The sequence below is a fragment of the Trachinotus anak genome, unplaced genomic scaffold, assembly GCF_046630095.1.
Source record: "Trachinotus anak isolate AG129_WGS33_773 ecotype Australia unplaced genomic scaffold, CSIRO_AGI_Tana_v1 ptg000005l, whole genome shotgun sequence".
Taxonomy (NCBI): Eukaryota; Metazoa; Chordata; class Actinopteri; order Carangiformes; family Carangidae; genus Trachinotus; species Trachinotus anak.
In genome coordinates, this window is record NW_027273856.1 from 13,233,456 (window position 1) to 13,247,667 (window position 14,212).

Here is a 14,212-nt window from a genome sequence, read left to right on the forward strand (position 1 = left end):
CTGCTATAAACTGAGGTTAATAGCTATTAGCAAGCTAGCTGCAACCACAATGAAGTTCAATTCTTGATAAATTTTGAAAGAGAAAAAATGTTATGTATGGGCCTGATTTACAAACAACGTGAAGCTAACTTTGGCATTTGTAGCAGCTCGGAAAACAGCTGTTTTATTTACCATATTAATTATTAATATGGTTGTAATATTGTATATTATATTGAACAACAAATGAATTGACAATATAAGACATAAGTCAAAGTACAAGAATACAAACATTCAAAAATCACATTAAGGAGAAAATTCATTAATATCTTTGTTATTTATTATTCTCAAAATTAGCTGACTAGCAAACTAGTGAGTGAAGTCATGAGAGCAGTGCTAAATCCAAAAGTCACAGTCACACACATATAGTTTTTTTTCTCATATTAAGGCCTTTCACTGTAAAAAGCCAATGATAATTGAAGTAACTTACAGTATATGTTGCTGCTGGCCGGATCACATCCTATACTTGTTTGTTATCACACTCTTACAATGACATGGCAAAAACTGGAGAATCAAAAGGAAGAATTAAAGGACAGACAGTCAAGAGACAGGTGGTGAATCAACAAGTGATCTATCCCAGAGTGGCCAGCTTCCTCTGCTTTCAGTTCAGTCCTGAATTTTCAATCATTATCATTAGACTATAAAGTGCTCTCAGAACACATTACTTGATGTGGGCCGCCAACATTTTCCAGATTTTCAAGTGGACAATGAGTTGGAAAAGGTTGGGAACTGCTGCCATAGGTTGACCATACACAGTACAAAAACATGGCTATAAAGTCTGTAATGTCAGAAATAGGTTTTTTGAGGCAGGTTTTTAATTTGTGTAAATTAAAGTAAAGGATACAGGTGAATATTATTACCCTTCTGATTTTTCTAAATCACCCTGTTTTAAATTTAAATTTTCACCCTAATCTCCACCTTACTAAAACTACAGAATTTACCTAAACAGGTTTTCTTTGATTGTATATTTAGCCATTTTTATCTTCAAGTCTCTCCTAGAGCTATATGAAGGCAGCTGGACCTCTCATCTGAAATGTCTTAATGCCTTCATACAGCTCTTAGAGATAACATAGCCTGGATGACTGAGATATTTATCTCCAGGTCACCATGTGTGATGCCACTACACAGGTCTGCTACGAGGAAACTTCTGCCTCTGCTGGGAGACAGAGTTTCTGTGATGTCACCAGTGTCACTTCTGCAAACAGCTCTTAGATGAGGTGTGTGCCTGTGCCGGTGTGTGTCTGTAAAGGGAAACTGGAGCAGTGAAGCTAATATAGCCAGCTCACCAGATCCCTGTGGAGCACCCAGTTGGCATGGAGGTAATGGATCCCATCCAGAATCTGATACAGGAGAGACTTCACCATCCCTCGGGGCAGCTGCATGGGCTTCTTGTTGGCCTTGGATGCGCGATGGAACTTGATGATGTGCTACGAGGCAGAAAAAGGTTTCACCTCAGTTGAGCTTGTGCAGCATAGCATGTCTTGTCAGTTCAGACATTTGCAAAAACAGCTTCCACCTATCGTGGTGGTGGCTGGTAAATTAGGTCAACTGTAATGCTCTGAGTTATTCTTTTTGTGATTTTATTGTCTAACCTTACTGGCAGCTGGTGGTACACAAAAGGTTTCCTGAGTTTACAGTTTACCAGACTGGGAAATCAACACCAGGAGGCACATGAATATGTTTGATTTACCAGACACTGGGAGCTGGCTACTAGACAATGTGTTTGGAAAATTAGACAAATTTAGTATTAACAGATTATTGGAACATAATTGGATGCTGTCCAGTCCAGTCAAGTGATAGGCAAATAGCAGCCTGTGGGCCTACTCTGGCCCTCAAACAAAATGATGAAAGCTGAAGTCTTCCTTTTATGGCTTCATCCTTCAAGGATTTATTGTAGATAAAAATGTACAACAAGGCTCATGAAAATCCCAATAAACATGATGTCACAACATCTAATTCTGAAGAGACACATGGAGAGAGTTTTGCCTTTTAAACAGCACATGGTGCTAAAATGAACTCTAATAATGAATAACAAAAGTAAATAATTTTCCCTTTTTGTCTAATGGGTTTGTATCAACAAATGTAATTTCATTCAGACATAAATGAAGCAGCCCACAATTTATTGTGTTTGTTTTTTAAGCCTCAGTTATATTTCTAGTATAAAGAGCATTAAGACTGGAAATAGGGGTGGGCGATCTGGCCAATAGATCATATGACAATCTTTTTGATCACAATCCACGATCTCAATCACGATCTGCATCCTATTTCCGGTCTGGTTTTATTGTGAAAGTTCTGACTGGAAGTTGTGATTTGCATCTTTCCATCACAAATGTTCAATTACTCACCGCAAATCTTCACCCACAATGATGTTTACAAATCACAAGTCACAATCAATCACAGTTTTTGGCTAGTTCATGTGGAGTACATGTTGGCACTGCTGTAATTTATCAACGAGAATGTAAGTGTTTGGATTTGAAAGTTCAGCTGCTGCTCCAGCTTCATGTTTCCCCGCCTGCAGGCAAGTCTCTGGCCCCACAGGTGGACTTTAAATCCACTGTTTTGGACTGCAGCCAGTAACTGTGGGTCTTGCTCTGCTCAGATGGAGAACTGATACATGGGCCACTACGACAAACTCACCGAGGCTGCAGAGTAGAACAATGACTGTCATCACCAGCTGCAGTTAGCATGTTACCTGTTAGCACCTAACAATGGGCTGGTTAGGAGCGACTGAACTTTGAAATTAAATATCTAATATAGCATCTTTTAATGATGTGATCTGTGCGATTTGCCTGAAAAGTAGAACATATGCCAAAGGCCACCCCTACTAGAAACGTGGAAAAACAGTTAGCCTGGCTCTGTCTGTAAGTAACAAAATACCAGTATCTCCAAAGCCCACTAATTAATACAATATATCTTGTCGTTTAATCCGACAGATGCTGTAATTCTGTTAGCCCTCATCTGCAATTGCAGTTCATTATAGCATTTTTACTGTCTGTTGAAAGAGGAGGGCCTGGCTTGTGGAGTGAGGAGTGTTTAATGTGAGTTCCTGCTAAACTTGTATATTAATTCAGATTTGTATAGCGCATCCCATCCTATACAACGGTAAACAGTGTAGGAGCTTAAACTGGTTTGATTTCATGCGAACAGGCTCAACCAACATTTGTAATAATGACAGGTTATGGCAAATAAAAAAGTAGCCTACATCGGACACCTATGGCGCTACAGTAATTTCTATTGCATCAGTAATAAGCAATACGACAATGTGATTAACTTTGTTTATAAATGGACCAACTGAGCCACTTGTGTCTGACGAGCTGTTACTGCAAAGCTGAGGCCGGCAACATGAAGGAGATCAAATGTAAATGAAGCAAAATGTAAACATTGCAAAAAAAAAGTCATGGCAAAAGGCGGTGATGCGTCTAATGTGCGTGCCCGCCTACGAAAACACCGTGCCTCCATTGCTGCAGAGATGGGGCCCACAGGGGGACAGTCTCCTGGGCCTTCTATATCACCACAACTATTGATACAAAGAGATGAGTATGAAATGTAAAAAAAAATGACGCCGTCACTTCATAGATTACAAGAGACAGTGGAAAAGCCATCTGTCAAATTACTGCTGGGCTCGAAAAGTATCTTTGTATGTACAATAAACTGAGAAAAGAGGTTCAAGTTTTGATCCAGAGGGCTGCACTTTTTGCTGACGAGTGGGTGAAGTATTGATATGACGCGGTATATGTCACTAATGGTTCATTTCATCAACAAAGATGGAAGATTGTATCACATTGTTCTTCCTGGAGAACCACACAGCAAGAACTTAGCTGATGTGCTTGACGAGGGAACTGGATCAGATAAAAGTGTCAGCAATAACAACTAACATGGCAGCCAATATTGCAGGTGCAGTTAGCAAAAGAGCTGTGGGGCTCTGTTTTCCCACAGCTGGCAGAGCAAAGAACAGAAAAGAACAGCAAGAGCTTGTTCCACCAAAGCACTCTCTAATTATACCATCAGTTAACCATCAGTAAACACACACATCATGGGATGCCTTTGATTCTTGTACATATTGTGCATTCTACTACAATATATATATAGAAAAATAAGAAATGTGTAAAAATATGTGCATCAAACTACACTACACTGTATAACAACAGTGTGAATAATAAGGCTGAAAAATGGGATCTTTAAATGTGTTAAAAAGCAAGAATGGTAGGCTTTAACTAAGAAGCATTAGTTGAGATATACAATATATATGCAGTATAAATACACAGTATACAGTACTGTATTACACAATTGAATTATTGCACAACAGAATTGTACTTTAGTTCTTGATACACATTAACGCAAAATAAAGTTGACTGAACCCACAATTACAATCAACATTTAGTCCATTCCAGTTAGACCTAAACTAAAGGCCTATTACGAATTCATTATCAATATTATTATGATTATTATGATTATGATTATGTTTATTATTAGTAGTAGTAGTAGTAGTTTAGTAGTAGTAGTAATAATAGTAGTAGTAGAAGTAGAAGTAGAGCACAGTGATCCATTGCTTTCATCATTGTTGGCCCACATGCCTCTCTCACTTGGCAACATGTTGATGACTTGGACTCCATCAACAAAGCCCTGAAGTCGGTCAGTGACTTCACTGACTTCTCAGGGGAGGACTACGTCACCACATCATCTCATAAAAAGTGAGACTTCACCAAAACTGATACTGGAAAACTGGCATTGTGATGCCACCAGAAGTGAAATATGACATCAACTCAATCACTGTGTTGATGCATGTGGCCACATTCATTGATCCACTGTATCATAGGAATCATTTTCCCATAGCAGATTTGAGCATTGAGTGCAAAGTGAAGCAGCAGGTGGTAACTCTGGCAACACAAATGCACTTAGTACCTTCGAAACACTGTAGCTCTTCGGTTTAAAAATGTACACTGTTTTCATTGGTCTAGTAGATTATGAAGGACTTTGACCCTACATGCGACTGGTACAAACAGGCTTCTGCTACATTCCTACATATGTCCCAAACTATAATCCATTTTTGAGACCTTCTCCAGAATTAGTGGTAAAATAGTCAACCCAGCTCCATTAATGTCACTGTTTGTATGGCCCCAGTGAATTATCCTCTCAGTGGGTGTGATTTAAATATGATGAGCACTACTGGCCAGAAGCTTATTCTATTCTAATGGAATGATTCTCTCTATGTGGTTAGTGGATCATGTGTCATGTTCACCTAGAAACATTCAGATATACCACCAGGAAATTCACTGCCACCTAGCAACCACTTATATCCTTTGTTGAAGGTACGGTAGCTACCAGCACACCTATGTGACTCATGGGTATGTATTTTTTTCCTCCATTCTTAATTTACCTTTAATTCAATTTATTCATTAATTAATACTGTAATATTAAACATAACTTTATCTATAAGTATGTGAATCTGTGAAGGTATCTATATGAACCTGTTTATATAGGTTTATTTTTTGTTTGGATGTTTGACTGGATACAAATTTACTAATGGAACAGTTCTTGGGAAACAGGGTCTTTGGGTGGACAAGGACTTTACTGTCCTGTGTTCATGTTGAGTTTGTTTTTTGTTTTATATTTGCAAAATAAGAAAGACCTTGATTAAAAAAGTTAATTATGGAAATTGAAACAAAATGGACTGAAAACAAAAAGTCTTCAATTTCATTGATGTACTGGCAGAGAGGCAGCAAGTCCTTGTAGCTCGTATGTTTTTGCAAAGTATTAGTGTGTTTTTGTCATTTTGACATCTTTATTCTGCATTGTTGTTCCATCTGACAATGGAGAAAATAGTGTATGTAAGGCAGAACCTTCTTGCTTTACGGTGTACCAGCCATGGAATTAAACATCCCATACCATCTAAGCTGAAGGTGCGGTATCAAGAATGCAGAGGTGGGGCTAAGCTAAAGGCTAAGCTAAAGGCTAAGAGATGGAGATACAAGTCTTTTCTACCATCTATCCAGATGGGGAATGTCAACTCCCTGGCTAACAAGTGTGATGAGCTGGAGGCACTTGTGATGAACCAACAAGCATATGAGTGTTGTCTCATGTGTCTCACAAAGACCTGGTTAAACAATAACACTCCCGATCATTGTGTGGAAGTTCCTGTCTTCAAAGCAGTGACAGTGGACAGCGATGCCAGAGCAAGTGAAAGAATAAAGGTGAAGGGCTGGTTCTGCTTGTGAACAATAGCAAGGACACTGATCTTGACAGAATGGTTGACTGCACCACAGATTATAAGTTCTGTATGGACACTGTAATACCAACAAGAACTGTCCAATGCTTCCCTAACAACAGACTCTGGATCACCAGTAACATCAAGACCCTCCTCAACCAGAAACAGGAGGCCTTCAGGGTTGAACAGGGAGAAGCGTAGGTGTGTGAAAAGGAGATTAAAGCAGGTGAAGGAGGATGAAAAGGGGAAAGTAGAGAGAAAGCTGCAGCACAACACCAGAAAGGTGTGGAAGAGGATGAGGACCATCACAGGCTTATAAAGAGAGGAACAGCCAGGTAACATCAGGTGATGTGGGGGCCAATGAGTTCAACCTGTTCTACAACAGGTGTGACACAGCCTCACCTGTTCTCTCTCCCACTGCTTCACCTGCAGCTTCTCCTACAACATCTCCTTCACGCTGCTGCAACCCTGACACTGCAGCTGCAAATTCCTCCACACTGGGATCAAGTCTTCTGTCCCTTACAGTGGATGAGGTGAGGGCGGAGCTCAAGAGGCTATGTCCTGGAAAGGCAGCCGGCCTGGATGGTGTGTGTCCGATGGTCTGTGCAGCTCAGCGGGCTGAGCCTCTCCAGAGTATCTTCAACTCACGTCTGCAAACAGGGAGGGTCCTGGTCCTGTGGAAAACATCATGTCTTGTTCTGGTACCTTAAGTAGGATGTCTGGCTGAGATAAATGACTATAGACGTGGCCCTCTCATCACACATCATGAAGACCCTGGAGCGGCCGCTTCTACACCTACCGAGGCCACAGGTTGGACAGCACTAGATCCCCTACAGTTTGTTACAGGAACATATTGGAGTGGATGATGCTGTCCTCTACACACTCCATTGGGCCCATTCTTACTTGGATGAATCAGGTGGTTACATGTTCTTTGATTTTTCAAGTGCATTTAACACCATCTACCCCCCATTCTCAAAGACAAGCTGGAAGGGATGGGGGTGGATCCCTCCTTCACGTCCTGGATTGTGGATTACCTCACAAGACGACCACAGTACGTCAGGCTGGTAACTGTGTCTCAGGGACAGTGGTGAGAGACACTGGGGCTCCACAGGGGACTGTTCTGGCTCCAGTCCTGTTCACCCGGTATACGACAGACTTTAAATACAACTCCAGATCCAGAAATACTCAGATGACACAGTTGTGGTGTGTATCAGGAATAGGCAAGAAGCAGAGTACAGGGATCTGACGATGGCCTTCAGTGACTGGAGCCACAAGAACTGCCTCCTTCTGAACCTCCAAGACCAAGAAGGGAAGGACACTGAGGTTGTTGAACACCTATAAATACGTAGGTGTGTCCCTGGACAGTAAACTGAACACAAGAAGACTGGAGACGATGGTTCCAAAGGCTGGGTCTGTGAGTGGAGGATTCTGGACTCACTCAGGACTGTTGTGGAGAGACACATGCTCTGTAAGATGCAGCCATCTTGGACAACACCAACCATCCTCTCCACAACATCCTTCAGGCCAGAGAAGCAGCTACAGCAGCAATGTCTCATCTCTCTGCTGCAGGACTGAGAGGTTCAGGAACTCCTCTGTTCACTGTCATCAGACTGTTCAACACCTCAGACAAAGGCAGTGGATCATGACACAGACTCAAATATTAACTAAATACATGAATAAGCTACCGGACAATCTCAATTCCCCTAGTTACTGTAAAATGGATATTCATTAATAAGGAAAAATTAATGGTCTTGATCGAGCATTACCTCAGTGATATATTAACCTTTCTTGTGAACATATGCAAATCATGTCTCTGAAGCATGTTGTAACAGTTTCTCTGGTCATCCTACAATCAGGTGTATCACTTTGTCTTTCAGGTTTGAATAAGATGCACACAGTCCTGAGGATATACAGGTTAATAAAGTAATGTGTGCTAGCCATATGTATCAGAATGTCATATCCACCAGTAATTCAAGTTGTATACTGTGTCTTTGTTTTCTTTATTTAAACTTCAGGAAACCTTTTCTGCCAGTTATAGTGAAGGAACAACAGGTTTTCTGTGACACATTCATTTGCATTTTGAAAATATCAGATCACATAATGGGATACATGTTGCTGCATGAAAGAATGGTAGAGAGAGACTCACCCAAAGGTCGTGTTCGGCATAGTCAAAGAGGAGCCAGACCTTTCTGTCGCTGTGGGACAAGAACACTTTCTGCAGGGCGATCACATTCGGGTGTTTCAGTTCTCGTAAGAGCTGGAAGACACAACAGGACAACAGTGTGTATGATTTTAAAACAAGCTGAGAAAACATTTTCTTGTTATGCCAGTTTTGTGTGTAAGGATATGAAATATGTGCTCATGTGATATACAACCTCATTTCCAAAAAAGTTGGGACACTTTGTAAAATGTAGATAAAAACAGAATGTGATGATGTGTAAATCATGTCATCACAGACAGTGGTTTTCAGAAGTGTTCCTGAGCCCATGCAGTGATTTCCACTATGGAATTTTAATGCAGAGCTGCCTGAGGACGTGAAGATCACGACCATCAAGTATTGGTTTTTCAGAATCAGAATCAGAATCAGAATCAGAATCCGTTTTATTGCCAAGTATGTTTCCACATACAGACCTTGTCTCTTGCTCATATAGATTTCTCCGTTATTCTCTGAATCTTTTAATGATATTATGAACCATAGAGGCTGAGATTCACAAATTCTTTGCAGTTTTACGTTGAGAAATATTATTCTTAAACTGTTGCACTATTTACCCACACAGTCTTTCACAGATTGGTGAAACTCTCCCCATCTTCACTGCACAGAGACTCTGCCGCTCTGGAGCCTCTTTTTATATCCAGTCATCTACTGACCTGCTGACAATGAATCTCATTAGTTGTGTGATATTCAACCAGGTGTTTTTTAGCATTACACAACTTTTTCCAGTCTTTTGTTGCTCCTGTCTCAACTTTTTGGAATGTTGCTGCACCAAATTCAAATTGAGCTAATATTTTTCATAAAACAATAAAATGTCTCATTTTCAACATTTGATATGTTGTGTTTGTTCTATTTTCAATTAAATATGAGTTTGCATGATGCACATCATCACATTCTGTTTTGATTTACATTTTACACAGAGTCCCAACTTTTTGTAAAAATACTTTTCTATATAATGTGGAAAAATGTGACAAAGAATAAAATTATACTCAAACACAAACCCTGCCCTCTGTTCACGACAACACAACAACACAGAGACATTAATCAAACACACTCCTTTAAAATGATCCCATGTTGCATCCAAAAATGACAAGGAATAGTGACACATGTCTATTGGAACCTATTATGCAAACCATCTTTGAGTATTGACCAGGACTTGTCCTTTACTTCACATATAAAGCAAGTCTCTAGGACAGCCTTCTTCCACCTGCGCAATATTGCAAAAATCAGACCCATTCTGTGTCTAAAGGATGCTGAAAAGCTAGTTCATGCATTTGTTACCTCAAGACTGGACTACTGTAACTCTTTATTGTCAGGATGTCCCAAAAATGCAGTAAAAGCCTCCAATTGATCCAAAATGCGGCAGCACGAGTACTGACAGGAACTAGGAAACGAGATCACATCTCTCCTGTGTTAGCTTCTCTGCATGGGCTCCCTGTAAAATCCAGGATTGAATTTAAAATCCTCCTCCTCATCTACAAAGCCATTAATGGTCAGGCACCATCGTACCTTAAAGAGCTTATACTTCCCTATTTTCCCAATAGGACACTTCGCTCTCTAAATGCAGGTCAACTTGTGGTTCCCAGAGTTTGTAAGAGCAGAATGGGGGCAGAGCCTTCAGCTATCAGGCTCCTCTCCTGTGGAACCAGCTCCCAGTGTGGGTTCGGGAGGCAGACCCCCTCTCTACCTTTAAGATCAGGCTTAAAACTGTCTTGTTTAGTAAAGCTTATAGTTAGGGCTGGCTCGGGTATGTCCTGACGCATCCCTTAGTTATGCTGCTATAGAGCTAGACTGCTGGGGGATTCCCATGATGCACTGGGTCTCTCTCTCTCTCTCTCTCTCTCTCTCTCGACTACTTTATGCCATTAACTTTGTATTTTTTTTCTCTCCCATAGTTTGTGCTTCTCCTCTCTCTCTCTCTCTCTGTCCTCATTCTGCAGGTCTCTCTGCCCCTGGAGCAGCAGGATCCAGATCCACCACTACTCATCATTACTATTAACCACTGTTATCTGTCGTTATTATTGATAACACCATTACCTACACAGCTGTTCCTGGTCTCTCTCTCTCTCTTTTCTCCTCTCTCCTCCCCCCTCTGCCCCTTTTTTATCTCCTCCTAAACCCAACCGATCGAGGCAGACGGCCGCCCACCCTGAGCCCGGTTCTGTTGGAGGTTTCTTCCTGTTAAAAGGGAGTTTTTCCTCCCCCCTGTCGCCAAGCGCTTGCTCTTTGTGGGAACTGTTGGGTTTTTCTCTGTAACAAAGTAAGGTCTTGACCTTACCCTGTAAAGTGCCTCGAGATAATGTATATTATGATTTGGCACGATACAAATAAAATAAAATTGAATTGAATTATTGTGAATGGATTCAGTTACGGCATAGATTCATGTTACACATATCTGAACTGAGACATCCAACAACTGATAAATGTCTCATTTAATATACCAGTATTTCTGCATTCTTGGTTAACAACCTTCCGTGTGCAAACTCACAGTCTAGATATGAGTCAGCAGCTGAATGGATAAATGAACCTGATAAATGAAACTGAAATAAAACGAACAGAGCATAAAATCTTAAAGGACAGATGCCACTGCAACAGTCCACACGTTCATCCAGAGTGAAATATCAATCATCTATCAATACTACTACTGTGGTGATCGCCTTCATCTTCATCTGGTCGATGAACAATGTTTTTGGGGTATTCTTATGTTGCCGTGGATTCAATGAGTTAACACTTTGGACTGCAACTTGAACCTCACAGACACTTTTGACACTGAAGAAAACTTGATGTGATGATTCTCAGGCAAGGAGTAGGTTCATATGAGTTATACTTTTTCAAGGAATTTCTTAGCAGATTTCTGGACATTTTCAGGCAATGGACATGAGCAATAATGATATCCCATGCAAGTGTCGGTCACAGTGAATCTAAAGAAATGTTAATCATGTTTAAAGGTAAAGGTAAGCTACAGGTCAACAAATAGTAGAGTAAATAGCAGTAAATAGCCTCCAAGAGCTGTGTCACGGTCACTGCTGCTGCTACTGCTGACCACACTGATAAGAGGGCCACGTCCATGAGCCAAAGCTACAATAAGTATCTTCCCATCATGCACCTGTCCTTTTCACCTCACACCGTATGTTTGCTTTACATTGCTCCCTTTGTGGCCTCTAAGAATTAACATTTTTCTTCAAATGAAAAACCTTAAAAACAAATGACAGGTATCAGATATGAGATATATGCTAGCAAATCATGCTAATTTGCAATATGTACATGCTGCTGTAAACTTGAATGGGAAGACACCCACCAGCAACATCCACCTACAGCAATTCAGAGTTTTAAGTACATTATAAGTGTTGTATTTATTGATAAATGGACTGCAAAGCGGACTTAAAGCACTTTACATTACAAGCCACATTCACACTGCACTTCTACCATACACAGTGTCACACACTGATGGAACAGCCATCAGAGGCAATTCAGTTCAGTTTCTTCCCCAAGGAAACTTCGACACGTGGACTGAAGGAGCCAGGATTGAACCACCGACCCTCTGCTGAGTGGACAGCTCGCTCTACCTCCTAAGCCACAGCGGTGATCATTATATAAGAGCATAAACACCATGTGTTAGAGCTGAACCCAGGGAAACGTAATACAGTGTGACTCCAATAGAAACAACAAACTGTCAGAGAAATGCTGCAGTTACATGTCCAAATTTAAAATGAACTTCATCAGCTGTGCCATCTTCAGGAGAATGGTATGGAGACTGTTTTCTTTCCATTTGTCAGAGAGCGTGTGGCTTCACAGCAACTGAAGGCCTGACGGGGGTTAGCAGTGAGGAGGATGCATAATGGAGGATGAATGCTACACACCATTCAAGCAGTCCCTCTTTTTCTGTCTTTGTGTCAAATCCACTTCCACTGCCTAAGGTTGTGTTTTTGCTTCTTGTTCATCTTTACATCTGCTTCCTGTTTTATTTTGTATTAACTCATCTTGTCTCTCTTTGCAGATTAGATCACTTCCTGTCCTCCTGTGTTTCCCGCCTGTTTGATCACCTGCTCTGTCCTAATGTGCTACACCTGTGTCTGGTTGTCTACCCCTGTGTGTGTATTTAGTTCCCCCTGTTTCCACATGTCCTTTGCCAGTTTGTCTTTGAACCTCAGTGTCAAGAGTTCCAGTGTTCTAGTGTTCTTGCCCTCCTGTGTTTTTGACCTTGCCAGTCTTCTTCTTTTCTGCCTCTTGCTACCTGTTTTTGGATACCCTAGCATGATTTTTGGACTGTTTCCTGTGAATCTAATTCTGGACTGTATTACAGGTTTTATTCTTTGGATCACTGTTTCTGAGTCGTGCATCTGAGTCCAATCCTTGAGCCTAGTCTGACACTTTGTAATAGGTAATTTGCTGACCCATAAACGATTCATAATCAGTCAGGCCCTTTAGACAGGCCTCCCTGTTTACAGTGAATCCCACTCACCAGATGAATTATTCATTTGTACAGGCTGCCATGATGCTTACTGTACTTCACCTACAGCACGATACAGAGAAAAACAACATAGATGCTCAACCCTGGGCTTGCACTTTGCTTTTATCTCCACGAGATGCTCTTGCACACATTTGGTGGCTGATTGTGTCCAAACTATCCTGTTTGGTGTTCATTGCTCAGCATTTAAGTAACACAGATGAAGAACTGACTGACAAAAATGATGAGAAACACTCATAATAACACAAGCACAACATACAGTAAGTGATTTGAATATAAAAATACCAATGGAAAATTGCAGTTCTAAGTCACACTCCTAGAAAAATGTGGAAGAACCTTATGGCCTTGAAACCAGCAAAAGGCTCTAATCAGGAATTACAAACTGAAACTACAAAAATCTGAAACTACAAAAAAAGCTCATCTGTTGTCATATTGTAGTTATTGTAGTGAGACTGTACTAATGACACAAGAATTCACTTAGTGTTACTGGATTTGACACAGACCTTTTACCTGTCAGTACGTTTAACAGATTCAACTCAGGACCAAACAGGTTACTTCATGTGACTCTGTCCATGACAGTTGAAAGCATTTGCTAAAAGATGAAATGACTGTTTTATAGAAGTGCTGCTCTATCCAAAGCCCGTGTTGGTTTTACTGATTTCAGACAAAGGAACCTGCCTCTTAATGTGGACAGAACCTTTCAGAAATGGCTCAGAAGACTGAAGAGTGAAGACAAAGGTAGGAACAAAGCATGCAGGAATCGTGTACAGGCTGTTTCATTTGGCCTCCGGATGGTGAAATGAGGTTTGTGTTTCATCACAGCCGTAATCCACAGGCTGTAATGGGGCATTGTGGTAATGAGCCCTGGGCTTAGGGTTTGTAAACCTCCAGCTCTGTGGCACCACTTTGAATCCTGAGGACCATTCGCTGGCTGAGACAGACCCACTGAGACCTCATATGATCACTGTGGCACTTTCACACACAAACCCAATGTTTGACGCAGGATAATGAGTTTGTGTTTAACACATTTACTGTATACAACACTGCTGTCACAGGTTAATTCCTAATTGTTGCTATAACACTAAATTATGCCAAAGCTTGAGCATTTACCTGAAAGATGAGTTTTAAAAAGGTGGTCTCCTTTTGAGAAAATGATTTAACAACTTATGTTCTCGAATTAAGTTCCATTATCTCACACAGTGAGAAGTGTAACACACTGTGTGTGAAAGAGAGTTGTCCCAGTAGACGATGATGTAGATGATCACACAACTTCACTGCCTGGTTTCACATG

At 40.9% G+C, this 14,212-nt stretch overlaps 1 protein-coding gene across 2 annotated transcripts in view; it reads right to left on the reverse strand.

Annotated features, from left to right (window-relative positions):
• The window catches only part of cdk19 (cyclin dependent kinase 19), a 61,088-nt gene that overhangs the window by 24,424 nt on the left and 22,452 nt on the right, over positions 1-14,212 (reverse strand). The window contains exons 3-4 of one of the 2 annotated variants that reach the window (XM_071478425.1): positions 8,388-8,498; positions 1,323-1,463 (exon numbers count right to left, since the gene is read on the reverse strand). In XM_071478425.1, the coding sequence (XP_071334526.1) occupies positions 1,323-1,463; positions 8,388-8,498 (252 nt within the window). The remainder of the gene's footprint in view (positions 1-1,322; positions 1,464-8,387; positions 8,499-14,212) is intronic. The other variant, XM_071478426.1, reaches the window with a different exon arrangement.